The 12765-nt window shown below is 50.5% G+C and overlaps 1 protein-coding gene across 5 annotated transcripts in view; it reads left to right on the top strand.

Annotated features, from left to right (window-relative positions):
* Aopep (aminopeptidase O (putative)) overlaps positions 1-12759 on the top strand; it is a 272203-nt gene extending 259444 nt beyond the window's left edge. For 3 of the 5 annotated variants that reach the window (XM_048447617.3, XM_085699646.2, XM_087896651.1), the window contains 3 exons: positions 7492-7578; positions 9514-9658; positions 12573-12759. In XM_048447617.3, the coding sequence (XP_048303574.3) occupies positions 7492-7578; positions 9514-9654 (228 nt within the window). In that variant the 3' untranslated portion in view covers positions 9655-9658; positions 12573-12759. Of the gene's footprint in view, positions 1-7491; positions 7579-9513; positions 9659-11966 lie in introns of those variants that run through there. The other 2 variants (XM_087896652.1, XR_015734915.1) reach the window with 2 other exon arrangements.
* The last annotated feature ends 6 nt before the right edge of the window (positions 12760-12765 follow it).

A 12765-nucleotide genomic window follows, 5' to 3' on the forward strand; every position in this document is an offset into this window, starting at 1 on the left:
CCACACAGCGCCTAAGTTCTCCTGACCGGCACCAAACCCATAATGCCATTAAAGTCACTTAAATGAAATTCCCTGCTTATGGGGGAGCAGGAAAGAGGGGACTCTGCCTTGATCACAGGAGTCAGTTCACACACAGGTGAGGCTGCTGTGTTCTGTTGTACTAATGTTGGCCCTCTCTGTACACTCTGTGTCCATGCTAGTGTGGTAGCAACTGAGTTAGCGCTCGGTGTGCTACCCAGAGTGACATGCCTGCCAGTGTATGCGTTCTTGTGCATGGATATGGGTCAGCTTCAGGTGTGGTTCCTCAGGAGTCGTATCGTCACTCACCTGTTAGGCAGGCTGGCCAGCCAGTGAGCCCCTGTCTCTGTCTTCTCAGTTGCTGGAATGACAGGCTCACCATTCCTTCCTTGTATTTGCAAAACAAGAACTTTACAGAGCCATCTTCCTAGCCTCTGTGTCTTTCTTCACACCAGGTCTAGTGTTTACTAACCTTTCTGTACAGCAGCAGCTGAAGTAAGGTCTAATTTCCTTTATTAGAAGAATAATGTCCACTTTATAGTCCTCTGGGAGCGGGGAGCAGCGAGAGGAAAGAAGAGCAAAGGTGCTGAATGTTTGTGTGGCACACACCACAGCCCACTGGTCTCTGGTCTCAGAAGAGAGAGGAAGTCAGTGTGCACCATTGCACCGGTAAACAGGTCTTAGCTGGCAATGCCATCAGCCTGTAACTGCCCTGCAAAGGCTGCCCCTCTCACCAGCAGCGAACCCTCTTTAAAGCCAAGTAAATCTAATTTAAGGACACAAATTGAAAAAGCAGGATTGTTTATTACAGTGTAGACTTATTAACTTAAAAAAGCCCCAAGCCTCCGTCATTCTGTTTACAGATATAAAATGAAACTCCAAATGAGGTTTAATGGGCTTCCCAGATCATGTTCCATGGACAGATTTTTTTCTCTTTAGCAGTAAATTTCAAAATCAAAAGGACTGAGTAAAAAGGGGCTTCCTGTCATAAATAGGATGGGTGGTATTCTTCAAAGCATTTTATAGCATCCAACTGTGCATTATAATTTCAAAGTCATTGAAAGCATTCTCTGCTTGCAGAAGTGCTGTCCATTCAGAAGCAGGCCTCAAGCAGGCACTGTGCGCAGAGGCCAGTGGGGTGGGGTGGCTGAGTGGCCTGCTTCTATTCCGGTTCTGTAACAAAGCTCCAGGCTCCTGACTTTCTAAACATCGTACAAAGGTGATACGAGGATTTAAGTTGCTGTAACTGTCAGTAAACATAGCAGGAGGGGTGCCGGCGTGTTGCCCTCAGTTGAAAAGAGTGATGCTGGACATCAGCTGCTTCCAGAAGAGATCACTGGATATGGGGCTCCCTGGGGTGGTCAGGGTCCATGTGCTGGATCTGAAGCATAATTCAAGAATAGAAACAATCCTCTATGTGGCGCTGCTTTAAGACTGCAGACATCTGAAGAGCAGGTTTCCTCTGTGTTATTTCCAAATGAAGAGACTTTCTGCCCAGAGGGACCTTCTGGTTCACAAGAACCTTGTTCATAGGACAGAATTGCCACACAGCTAGAGCTGGTGTGAGACCAGGTGAGTGCTTTGTAAAGCTGCTTTGAGAAGGTCCCAGTAATTCAGACCCAGAGGGTGCTGTGAGCATCATCTCCCAAGGCTTCTTCTCTTCCATCCATAGTCACCTAGGCCATATGCATTCTTGTTTTACAACAAAGACTCGTGGCCAGGGCTAGTTGGTCTTGATCTGTATGGTCTCACCCCTCCCTTTTCTGTCGTGGAGCCCATCCTGTTCATAGCTATCACGGTCACTGTGCTGGGATGAGGACAACCCCCCCCTCCCCCGTGTAGATCCTACCCTGTGACTTGGGCACCCATTCCCTTGTGCTACCTTCTCCCAAAGTCTCACCGATTCAAAAATCAACTTTTGTAGTTGAGAGAAGGCCATAGTACTGAGCTGACACACTTACTATATAGGGGTCACCTGCAGAGTCTCCCAGGCATGGTCCCCACCTCCCTGAAGTCCAGCTCTCTTCTGATCCTTACTTTAGGGAGGTAGATTTGCCCAATTCCCCAGAAAACAGCAGGCCACAAATTTATTTAGTTTGTTATCAACTAGCTTTAAAACTGTAATAAAAAAAAAAACTCAGCATGTTGCATATAATGAGGGAACTGTTGAAAAGTAACACTTGTCTGTGTGTGCACATGTTTGCACATGCTCAGACACAGCAAATGCATAAGTGTGCCAGCCGGAACCCTTCTATACTGCCCTCCCTTACACCTACATGGTTAGCTGCCTATGCTGTGTTTGGGCTAGATGAGCTGTGGACCTGAACCACGGCCTATTAGATGCCTTTAGACCGTGGCTGAATGTGTCCCCAGTCTCTCAGACCATTGCCAAGTCCACCCTGGTCCCACTGTGAGACATTATCCGACAGGTTTAGTTGTCTGGCCTCAGATGCAGTTCTGATGTGAAGGCTATCCGAGACCTATCCTTCATGTACCCATCTTCCCTTCTGCACCCAACCCAAAAGAGCATGTGGGGGTGGTATTTCTTTGTTTGATTTTTGAGATGCAGTCCTGCTGTGTAGCCCTGGCTGGCCTGGAACACTCTATGTAGTGGCCCTGGCTGGCCTCGAATTTGCAGAGATCTGCCTGTCTCTTCCCTGTGAGTACAGGAATTAAAGGTGTGCACCACACCCCACGAAAGTTACTTGTTTGTTGTCCTGAAGTGTGCACACCAATGTGTCACACAAGAATCAACCTGATAACAGCTGGGAAGACTCCAGTGGCCCAGCCTTTCTGTCCTGTCATTTGTGCTAGGCCTTGTGCTTGGCCGCCTGTCCGTAGGTCACGGGAGGGCAGTGAAGGGCCAGCCAGGCTATAGCTATGCTTCCCCCCGCCCCACGCCCCACTCGGGATTGTCTGCTGTCTGTATTTTCAGCTCAGAAGGGGAGAGAACATGTTCTTGGTAGTCGTGTATCCAGCCGAACACAGGCACCACAGAGGCAGGAGCCACTCAACTGCACTCTCAGGAGCAGCTCGGAATCACCCCGCACACCTCACAGGCTGCCGCCTTACGTTTAGCCTCTTCCATCTAGGTCTGGCCCGACTGTGTGATGCTGTTTCAGACTTAGGTGTTTGCTAACTCCACACTTGCTAGGGATTCCTAGCAAAACCTTAGGAGCGCCCTGAATTTTAGTCACTAACATTAGGTATTTTGTTTTATGTGAGCCTCTCCGCCAACACAAATAATTCCAGACCAAACCAGACCAAATAAAAGATGCCCATGTTTAATGCAATGCTCCCAGGTGGTCCCAGGAAGTCATGGAGAGGGGAAGAGAGGAAAGGGGAGACTACGCGAAACCCCAGAGACCATGTGTTCATTCTCTGAGGGGCAGTTTAAATAGCCTGTGGGAGTGGTCTTGACCCTCCCTGGGGAGGGGTCACCATTTGCAGGCTTTCTTTTTTTTTTTCTTTTTTTCTTTTTTTTTTGGGGGGGGGGACAACATTAGCAAAGATTGGCAGGCTTTCTTGAAGGTGGAGTTTGGACTAAGTCAACTCCCAGGGGAAGGAGCTTATGCCAGGAGCTGGGGTGAAGCCCTCAGCCAAACAATCCGGACTTTTTGTGTAAAGGGATGTTAGGGAGCTGAGGTGATGCTTTCAACCAAACAACTATTTAAATCATTAAATTTTCAACTCCACTAACAGTTGAAGTGTAGTAAAGCATAAATATTTAAAGTGTAGTTTTCCGAGCGTGGTGGCTCACACCTGTAACCCCAGAACTTGGGAGGCAACTTTGAGCTACGTTGGAAATTCTAGATCAACCTGGGCTACAGATCAAACAAGTGTCTCAGAAAACCAAAGGAAAGTCAAGGATGCAGTTAGATCACTTGGATACACATAAACACAAGAAATGCTAAGACTAAAAGAACAGAATTGAAAAACCATGGGAAGGGAAAAAAAATCAATAAAATCAGCTATAACCATTGAAAACTGCAAGCAGACCACCATGGCAAGAGTCAGAATGACTCTGACCGGAAGACTTTGTAGTTAGTCAGAGCTGTCTCTGATCTCACTGAAAACAGACGGGCTGGGCGGGGTCAGCCAGCAACAGGAAGAGATAGAGGTTTGCTGCACAGACTGGGAAAGATGGAGGCCGCCTTCACAAGGTTTCTCCCTGGGGCTCTTGTTCTCTGGCACTGATGGCTGGCAACTCTTTCCCAGCTCCTCTGCTTTCCTGTAGCCCAGCATACACCTGTGAGCTGATTGCCCAGCGTGACTGTTGGCGGGAGTGAACCATGGAGGCCTCTTTAACGGTGTCTTTCAGAACACAGACATGCCTGTTGCTTGATCCGGGAATGCCACAGCTTCAAACTGAGCAGAGCAGTGCCCACAGAGCAGGAGACCACACACACCTGGGTTTCCATGGCTTCGTGGGTTATCTTCTGTCTCCACTATTACAGGCACCATCCCTCTAGGGGCATCCAGCTCAGTTCTGGTGTGGTGGAACACTCAGTAGCTATTACTCAGGACCGGGAAGTCTTTCTTTACTCATGAAAACAAGTCCAGACAGTCTAGTGCTCTGATTTTTTTTTTTAAATCGGCACGCTATGCTGTTGTGTTAGATTGGGTAAGAAAAACCAGAAAAGAGACAGCTTCTGCACAGAAATTTTAGGAACAGTCCTAGCATGGAGAGGGGCAGCTTCTGGGTTCTGGTAACAGCCTTAGTTCTTCCTCCCATCCCCCACACCCACCCACATGCTGGACTTGACCTCGTGCCTCCTGGGGTCTGGGTGCCAGTCACTGTCATGGATGTATGCAGTGTGCCCCCAAAGGTTGACCATCCCACAGTAATTCACCAATTAGTTACTTAACAATGAGGAGGAATATGCAAATGAACCAAGCTGCATCTGAGAGCTGTGGCTCACTGTACAGGAGCGATGTCCCCTGCTAGTGTCCGCTGCAGCCCAGTTTTCCACGGGTGTGCACTTTCAAGTACTGCCGGGGTGACCAGTGTCACCTTGTTCTGGGAGGGAATTAATTGTTGGTGCTCGCAAGTTTGGAGGAGAAAACTAAGATGTTCTTTGTTGCCCAAAGAACTGGATAGAAAGAAAACTGAAAGCCCTTGCGTGAGTGGAGACTGGGGTGGGCGGGATGGGGCGGGTCTCAGCCTTGCAGCATCTCTGTGGTGTCTTTTAAACATCCTGTCTTTGAAATACTGAAGTGCATATAGCCCTTACTGATGAAAAGACTGTTTTGTCCTGCTCTGTGAGGGGTAGGGGAGACGGTCTGTCCTTCCTGGATGCCGTGTTAGCCTTCAGGGTTCAGAAGCTTGGCTCTCTTATTCGTCACGACAATAAGCCATTTCTGACTGTAAGAGGAGTGGAAACGCTGACTTCATGCTGTGAAAGAGCCTCTGTGGTGTGGCCTTCTGAACCATCACATACCCCAGCCAGGCTGCAGCCTCCTGCCCCCACCCATGGGGCCTCGTTCTAATAGGAAATGGGCCCTGCTGTATGTTGTTATTTCTCCGTGTGTAACTAAGATGTGTCTCAGTGGTTAGGGAGTGCTCGCCGAGCTCCGGGTTTGATCCCCAGCACTGCATAAATTAGAATGGTTGCTTACACTTGTAATCCTGTCACTTGGAAAGTGGAGGCAGAAAGTGAAGAAGTTCAGGGTCATAGGTCATCCTTGGCTGTGCATCAAAGTCAGGTCAGCTTGGGCTACTTGAGACCCTGTCTCAAAAGGGGTGGGGACAAGCTACTTGGTGAATCCTTTTTTGTCTGAATTCTTGTTTCCCATACCCTCACAACCGATCCTGTACACAGACCCCAGCTGGTAGACTCCCCACCCCCATCTTCTAACCATGATCAGAGACACCCTCACTACATGCCTGCACTGTAGACTACCCATCAGTCAGCAGTGGTGTAGAACCTTTCCTTTCTCTGAGAGACCCCTCTCCGCTTATCTTTCTTCAGGGTCCCCACCATGCTGCTGTCCGTCTCTAGCATTAGTAACACTTAATGAATCCCTTACCCAAATAGTAGTGAGCCCCACTGCTCCCGCCAGCCAGTCCTGACCCGGACCCCGTCCAAAGCCTCCAATCACACTGTACAGTTTCAGACTGACAGAAGTCACAGTGGTGGGCATGTAAGTCAGACAGGTCCCCACAGGATACGTCAGACCTGAGAGACCAGAGTGCCCACTGTTCTGAGTGGGTACAGGTATCTTGCTGCCTGGCAGTTGAGAAAAGTGAGATTCTTTCCCTGGCAGAGTGGTAGTTCCCTAAGCCAGTGACTGTCATACCAGGTCTCCTGGCTTTTGCTCATTTTCAAAACTCACCAACAAAGGTTTTTTTACTGCTGGGGTGGATGTGGTTAGACCACTGGAAATGACGTTGAGTTGGGAAGAAATGAGAGGTTCAGACAGCCCCAGGGACTGCAAACCCCAAGGCTCTGTACATTTGCTTCTGGGGTCAGCTCTGGACCAGATGCCCATGTCCTGGTGGTGCCCCTGGTGGGACTGTGGGAGAGCTAATTCTTCATGGCTTCCTAGGGGCTCCCCAACACTCCCACCCCTGTGCATTGTTGATCTCTGGAAATCTGTTTATCCAGGTTAGGAAAAGACTCTGAACTGGAATTCACAGAGTGATGTGATTTGCAGGGGCCGAGCCAAGATCGCTGCAGAGCGACTGGTTCCCGGGGCGACTGCAGGCTGATACTGAGGCAGTGGTGCAGCCTTCACTGGTTGGCTCACTTGGGTGTAGCTCAGACAGCGTGCAAGTAACAGTTGTCACTTTGGAGTCTGAGAGCCAAACAGGCAGAAGCTCCTGGTTTAAAGTGGTGGTGGTGGTGATGATGGTGATAACGTGGTGCTGCCACATGGCAAGATGGCCCTGCATCTTGTCCCTGGCGGCTTTACTGCTGTCTCACAGGCAGCGGGTGCCTATTGAATTTGTAAGAGGTAGGGCAGAGGGTCCTGGCAAGTTCCTGCAGGCAAACCTTCAGGACAGTCTTTGAAAAGAGCAGGCGTTTCTACTAGGTGTGCACGGTACATATGGAAGCCGCCAAGTCAAGAGTCATCTGCTTGAGCATCTCTAAATCTCAGCAGAGGTACCCCGATGTTGTATGCATTTGGAGTTGGCACCTTCCTACATACTGTGTTTTCATTGTTAGAGCTGGCAACAAACCTGACGTGTAACTCCTGTTAGCACTTGCATGTTAACTTCGCACAGTTGTGTGTGCTGCAGTGAAGCTGTTGTCTGAACTCCGTGTGCTTTCCACTCATGGTGACTGGCGGTCCTGTGCTTAGGAGTGCCAGCCCTCTCCGTTAGGAAGAGATGAAGTGCAAATGTCCAGGCAGCCACACTGCCTGGAGAGTCCCCGCGTTTCAGTGAAATTGCAGTTCAGAGACTGTCTATCCTGAGGCCCTCCTAGGCAAGGAACATTGCTCACCAGGGTTCCTGTCTTCCTTCCTAAGGTTCGCCATCGATGGTGTGAACTGGTCATTAAGCACAAGTACACAAGAGCCTATGAGCAGGTGGCAAGGTTCCTGCAGGAGGATCAGGTGAGTGTGACTTTCCAGGAGCTGGAAATCGGCCGCCTTCACTAGTCCTGGGTTCTCCACATCTCTGAGAGAATACCTGAGTTTCAAAAACTTGAAGGGCTAGTTAGCATGGGAGGGCTCACTGGCAGTCATGAGCTGATCCCCTCTCTGTCCCTTTAGTAGAGAGTATTGTGCCACAGACGATCCCGCCCTCTGTCCTTGCTGTGGACGGAGTGCGGTGTTAGGTTAGACTTGCTTTAAAACTTCAGTCCAAGGCCACTGCTTAGCAACACCATGGGTCCATCCAGTTTGTAGAAACTCTGATTACAGTTATAGCATGTGTGTGAGTCATCTGGGACACCCTTAGGTCACCTGTTGGGAAACCAAGCCGGAAACAGTCTCCTGCCTTGAATGCCAGGCTCTGTGTGTGTGTGTGTGTGTGTGTGTGTGTGTGTGTGTGTGTGTGTGTGCGCACGTGCCTGCCTGTGTGCCTGTGCTGTCCATAACCTCATCTGTCACCTCTTTGATCTGTAACACATTTTGGGGTCGCCACTCGGCACCTCCTCTGACATTCTGTACCTCAAGATGTGTCCCCACATGACGTCCCCCATGTACCACATATTCTCTCCCAACCCCAGCCTGCACCTCTGGCTAGCCTATTGCAAACTGTGGGCTGATGGGTTGGACAATAGGTGTGGGGTGGACAAAAGGACTTTTAACAGGGTCTGAGGACGGGGCAGTCAGCAAAGTGAGGGCTGGTTGTTTCATAAAGAAAGGGATGTGATTTTCTTCCAACAGAAATGTCCCATTTTCACAGTGGTGTAAGAGGTGTTTGAAGGGAGGCTGGAGGATGGCCCAGCAGTTAAGAGCACTGACTGCTTTTCCAAAGGACCCAGGTTCAATTCCCTGCACCCAACATGGCAGCTCACAACTCTGTAACTCCAGTTCCAGGGGATCTGACATCCCCACACAATCATACACACACACACACACACACACACACACACACACACACACACACACACACGAGCCCAGAGCAGCTCAGTGGATGAGAGCCTTGCTGTCCACCACACAGGGACCTCTATGCCTCAGTCTAGCAGGAAGCACTCTGGAAGCCACTGCTGAGTTTTTATCTTACACTGCCTTTGAAGTCATTTGAATGTGAAGCAGAATGTAGCCCCTGGGAAGCTCCACAGAAGAAGAAAGCAGGCAGAGCTCTTGGTCTTGCAGAACATTATTGACTGTTTTTAATGTTGGCAAAGTGCAAATTCAAGCCTTTGTAGCATGGCTTTCAAAGCAGAAGAGCCAGTGTCTGATGTTTGGGGACCTGGTGGTGAGAAGTGGCCTGGCTGGGCCAAACTGGCAACATCTGCCCTTCTTGCACTGCTCTGGCTGTGTGGTCTCTGTGGCCTGGTAGGTGATGAGCTTGGTGAACAAGTTCATGCCGGCTGCCCTTTGGGATGCACTGCCCTCACAGATACAGGGTTTTCCATAGTGACCTTTGTGGAGCTCTGTCTCTGCCCAGAGTGTTCCTGAACTCAGTGTCAGAGTGACAGAATCAATAAAATTGCACGGTTTTGGTTTTGGTTGGTGGTGGTGGTGGTGGTGGTGGTGGTGGGTGTGTTTGTTTTGGGGGGTGTTGAGATAGGGTGTCATCATGTTACACTGACTGACTTAGAACTCCTACGTTGACTAGGCTGGCCCTGAACTCACAGAGCTCTGCCTACCCTGCTTCCCAGTGCTGGGATTAAAGACCTGTGCTACCATAGAGTTTTGAGGAGGACAAAGAGGAGACAGAGTAGAAACTGCAGGCTGCAGTTGCTCAGCTGATGCAGTTTCTCTTCTCTCATTTGTGTTTTTAGACCAGCTTGTATAAAGCAAATACAAACATGCCCCCACAAACATGTTCAGCCTTCTTACCCTTTTCCATTCCTTTCTGGTGTTCATGCCCTGCAGGCCATGGGCGTATACCTCTATGGGGAGCTGATGGTGGGCGAGGATGCCAGGCAGCAGCAGCTTGCCCACAGGTGCTTTGAACTGGTGAAGGAACACATGGACAGAGCCTCAGCCCAGGTGGTGTCTGAAATGCTGTTTTAAAGAGGTAATTCCTTTTTTCCTTTCCTCTCCCAACCATCCAAGTCAGTTTGTAAGCCACATCATGAGCCAAGGCCACTGCAGCACCAGAACTCCTGGTAGGGGCTGCCAAAGGGTCTTGGGGACAGGAAGGCTCAGGATCCCTGGAGCCACCTCATTTATCTTCTGGAAGTATGGGTGTGGAACAGAGGCTCCCTCTTGAAAGCGTAGTGGCCCCTCCGGCACTGCTTTCTCCACCTTGGGTCTTGCACAGATCTGTAGGCTTTCGAGGTCAAGGCCAGCACAGGGTTCTGTACCACACTGCTCTGCTCCAAAGAGTCTGCCTGTAGGCATCTCTTAGACTTTGTAAACCTGAGATTCCTTTGCCTCTGCTCCAGTGAAGTAAGCAGCAAAAGTATTCCTGCCCATCCCCCAGCTCAGTGACATTTGTGTGAGGTGGGCAGCAGGTGTCCCCCCACCCCATGACTTGTGTTTCCATCCCCTGCTGGAGCAGGGTTTGCTCCAGCTCCTGAGGTCTTGGCTGTGTGGCTTACCTCCTCTGTAGCCACAAAGCACAATGTTCTGTGAGCAGAAGTGTGGGTCCGTATGTGTCTCTCACAGCCATGCTACCGTTTCTGCATCTTCTCGAAGTTTTCTCATGGCAATACATGATGTAATGTCTACTTTTGTATATTTTTTAAATTTCACATCAGATCTCAATCATTGTTTGTGTTACTTGTTCTCTGTGATTTCTAAGTAATGAATATTTACAATTGTGTCGCCAGTCGTAACCCATTGTTGGACATTTCATTTACATTCTCACATTTTACTCTTACAAAGTCCACTTCTGTGTAATATGTTTGAGTGTTCTGCTTATCTGAACGAACTATAAGTATGAAGGGGAAACACGTTTCCTGAGCACGACCATGTTCTTGTGGGGGGGTGCATCATAGTCAGGCTTGGAGATAGTGGGGTGCAGTGAGTAGCTGTGCAGCCCACTGAGCCCCGCACCACAAACTGTGAAGGTGGCTGTGTGATGGGTTGGGGCCCCTCTGCCTCCTGCAGGCGTTTCCCTGGGAATCTTTACCCAGAGGAAGAGTTGTACATGTGGTATGACAATCACCACGAGGCCACTGTCCTGCTCCACATTCTCTTGGCCTCGCTTTTGGAGAGCCACAGTCACACGGTGGTTCTCATGTTTCTTCCTTGTGATTTTTTTCTGGGCCCCCAAGCAGGCAAAGGAGTTGTCACCAATCTTCAGCTCCCCTGTGAACTCTCTCTGCCGTCCCCCAGTCCCTCCAGCTGAATGCTTGGTCACAGCAGTGCTGGAGACTGGATGGGAAAGAACTGTTCCCTGCAAACCACACCTGTCAGAGAAGCACTTCCTCACCTGGAAGGCCCAGCGACTCCCAGGCCATTCAGAATCTGCAGCCTGAGAACAGGCTTTGTCCCCAGAGTTTAAAGGCTCCTTGCTCAGAGTGAGGATGGTCACACAGCTGATACGATGCATCCTCTTCCCCAAGGCTCCTGTGTACAGTGCACCTAGCAGGCTGAACAGCGCCGGCTGCACTAGTGCTGGGCTCCGAGGCAGTGAGGAGGACGCCCGCCCAGTGCCGTGGATGGGAGTGGTAGGGCACGGCGCTGCCCTCAACTGCTCTGGTTGCTTGGGTTCCTGGCATGCTGATTTGTGACTTGAGATTAAAATCACATTGCCAGGGATTACCACGCAACCATGACCTTGGCTGCTTCTGCAGAACCGTGGCTACTTTCTCTCTGCAGTTCGGAGACCAGAGGCCCCTTGTGGCTCTTTGGAAATAAAAGAAGCCAACAACCTTCGAAGACCTCAGCAGCCCCTTAATTATGGCCGGCGATGACCTCTCTAACAAGGTGCAGAGCTTAGCTGATTGGTGAACAGTGATTGGTTTCCGCTTTGTTCACAGTGGCTAAGTTCTGCACCTGAAGAGAAGGTGAGATGGGGACACTTAAGTTGCAGCTGTCGGGCAGAGGCCACTGCAGCCAAGAGAGGCCACAGCTGGTGGTCAGCTTGTGTGGACCCAGATTCCAGAGGAGAGACCAGCCTGACCCAAGGGTGCTATCAAGAGCGAAAGCAGTGTGTTGACCGCCCTTAAGTGTGTCTACAGAAAACACAGGTCCACTGAGTAGCTCACTGTATGTCAGATACCTTAGCAGTCACAGAAAACTAAACCCGGGTGCATCACAAAGTTGAATCAAATGTGTCTCAGCCAGTGCCACGTGTGAGGGAGGGTTCTGTTGTTCCTGCTGGACATGGTGAACTCTGTCTTGTATTTGCAGTCCAGGTCTCTATGTCTCCACAGCCGCTGGCAGGATGATGCTGAGGCACACCAGGAGGCACTGCCCAGCCGTCATTGGACCCGCCCTCCGGTGCCTACTGAGCTGATATCAGTTCTCATTTCACACACTGGCTCAGTTCAGCAGGAACAGGAGTCGAGCCCTTGAGCAAAAAGCCTACCCATCTGTAGGTGCCTGAGGCGGGCCTCCCACGGAGAAGAAGAAGAAGGGCCTGAGTCCCAGACCCGGAGAGCAGTGGTACCCCTCTGTATGTGCTCCTGGGGTGGGGATCCAAGGAGCGCAGAACTGGCTCTGGGAAGTCAAGCGTTTGCCCTGTGGTTGAGGCACCCTTTCACTGGCTGAGTTGAGCCCTCTGAAGCAGTGAGAATACATCATGGTCAGAGGGGCTCTTTCTATAGCCACGTTGTCACGTAGCTCTTTGGGCTTCACAGCCCTGCGTGGCCCATGGTGTGGCTGTGCACCCTAGGTCTAGGATTGTGACGTGTGGCTCCACTCACGTCCCTGTCCTCCCACGAAAGCTCCCTCTCAAGTGGAGGGCATAGATGGGGGAACTCCTGTCAGGAGTGACCGAGGTGACTGGATAATAAAGTTTATTGCTGTTTTCTTCACAGGACAGATCACAGTGAGACTCTTTCCTATGCCTCCTCCTAGCCCCAGTGGGGCCAGGAATGCACTGACCCTGGACATCAAAGGGAGGATCGTGTGGCTGCTAAAGCCATCAACCGACAGCAGCGGTCACTCACTTGCATCTCGGGTTTGTGGTTCCCAGAGATTGGGCTCCCGTGGCATGTATAAAAGGCACAC

The sequence above is a fragment of the Myodes glareolus genome, chromosome 14 (assembly GCF_982192425.1).
Source record: "Myodes glareolus chromosome 14, mMyoGla1.1, whole genome shotgun sequence".
Taxonomy (NCBI): Eukaryota; Metazoa; Chordata; class Mammalia; order Rodentia; family Cricetidae; genus Myodes; species Myodes glareolus.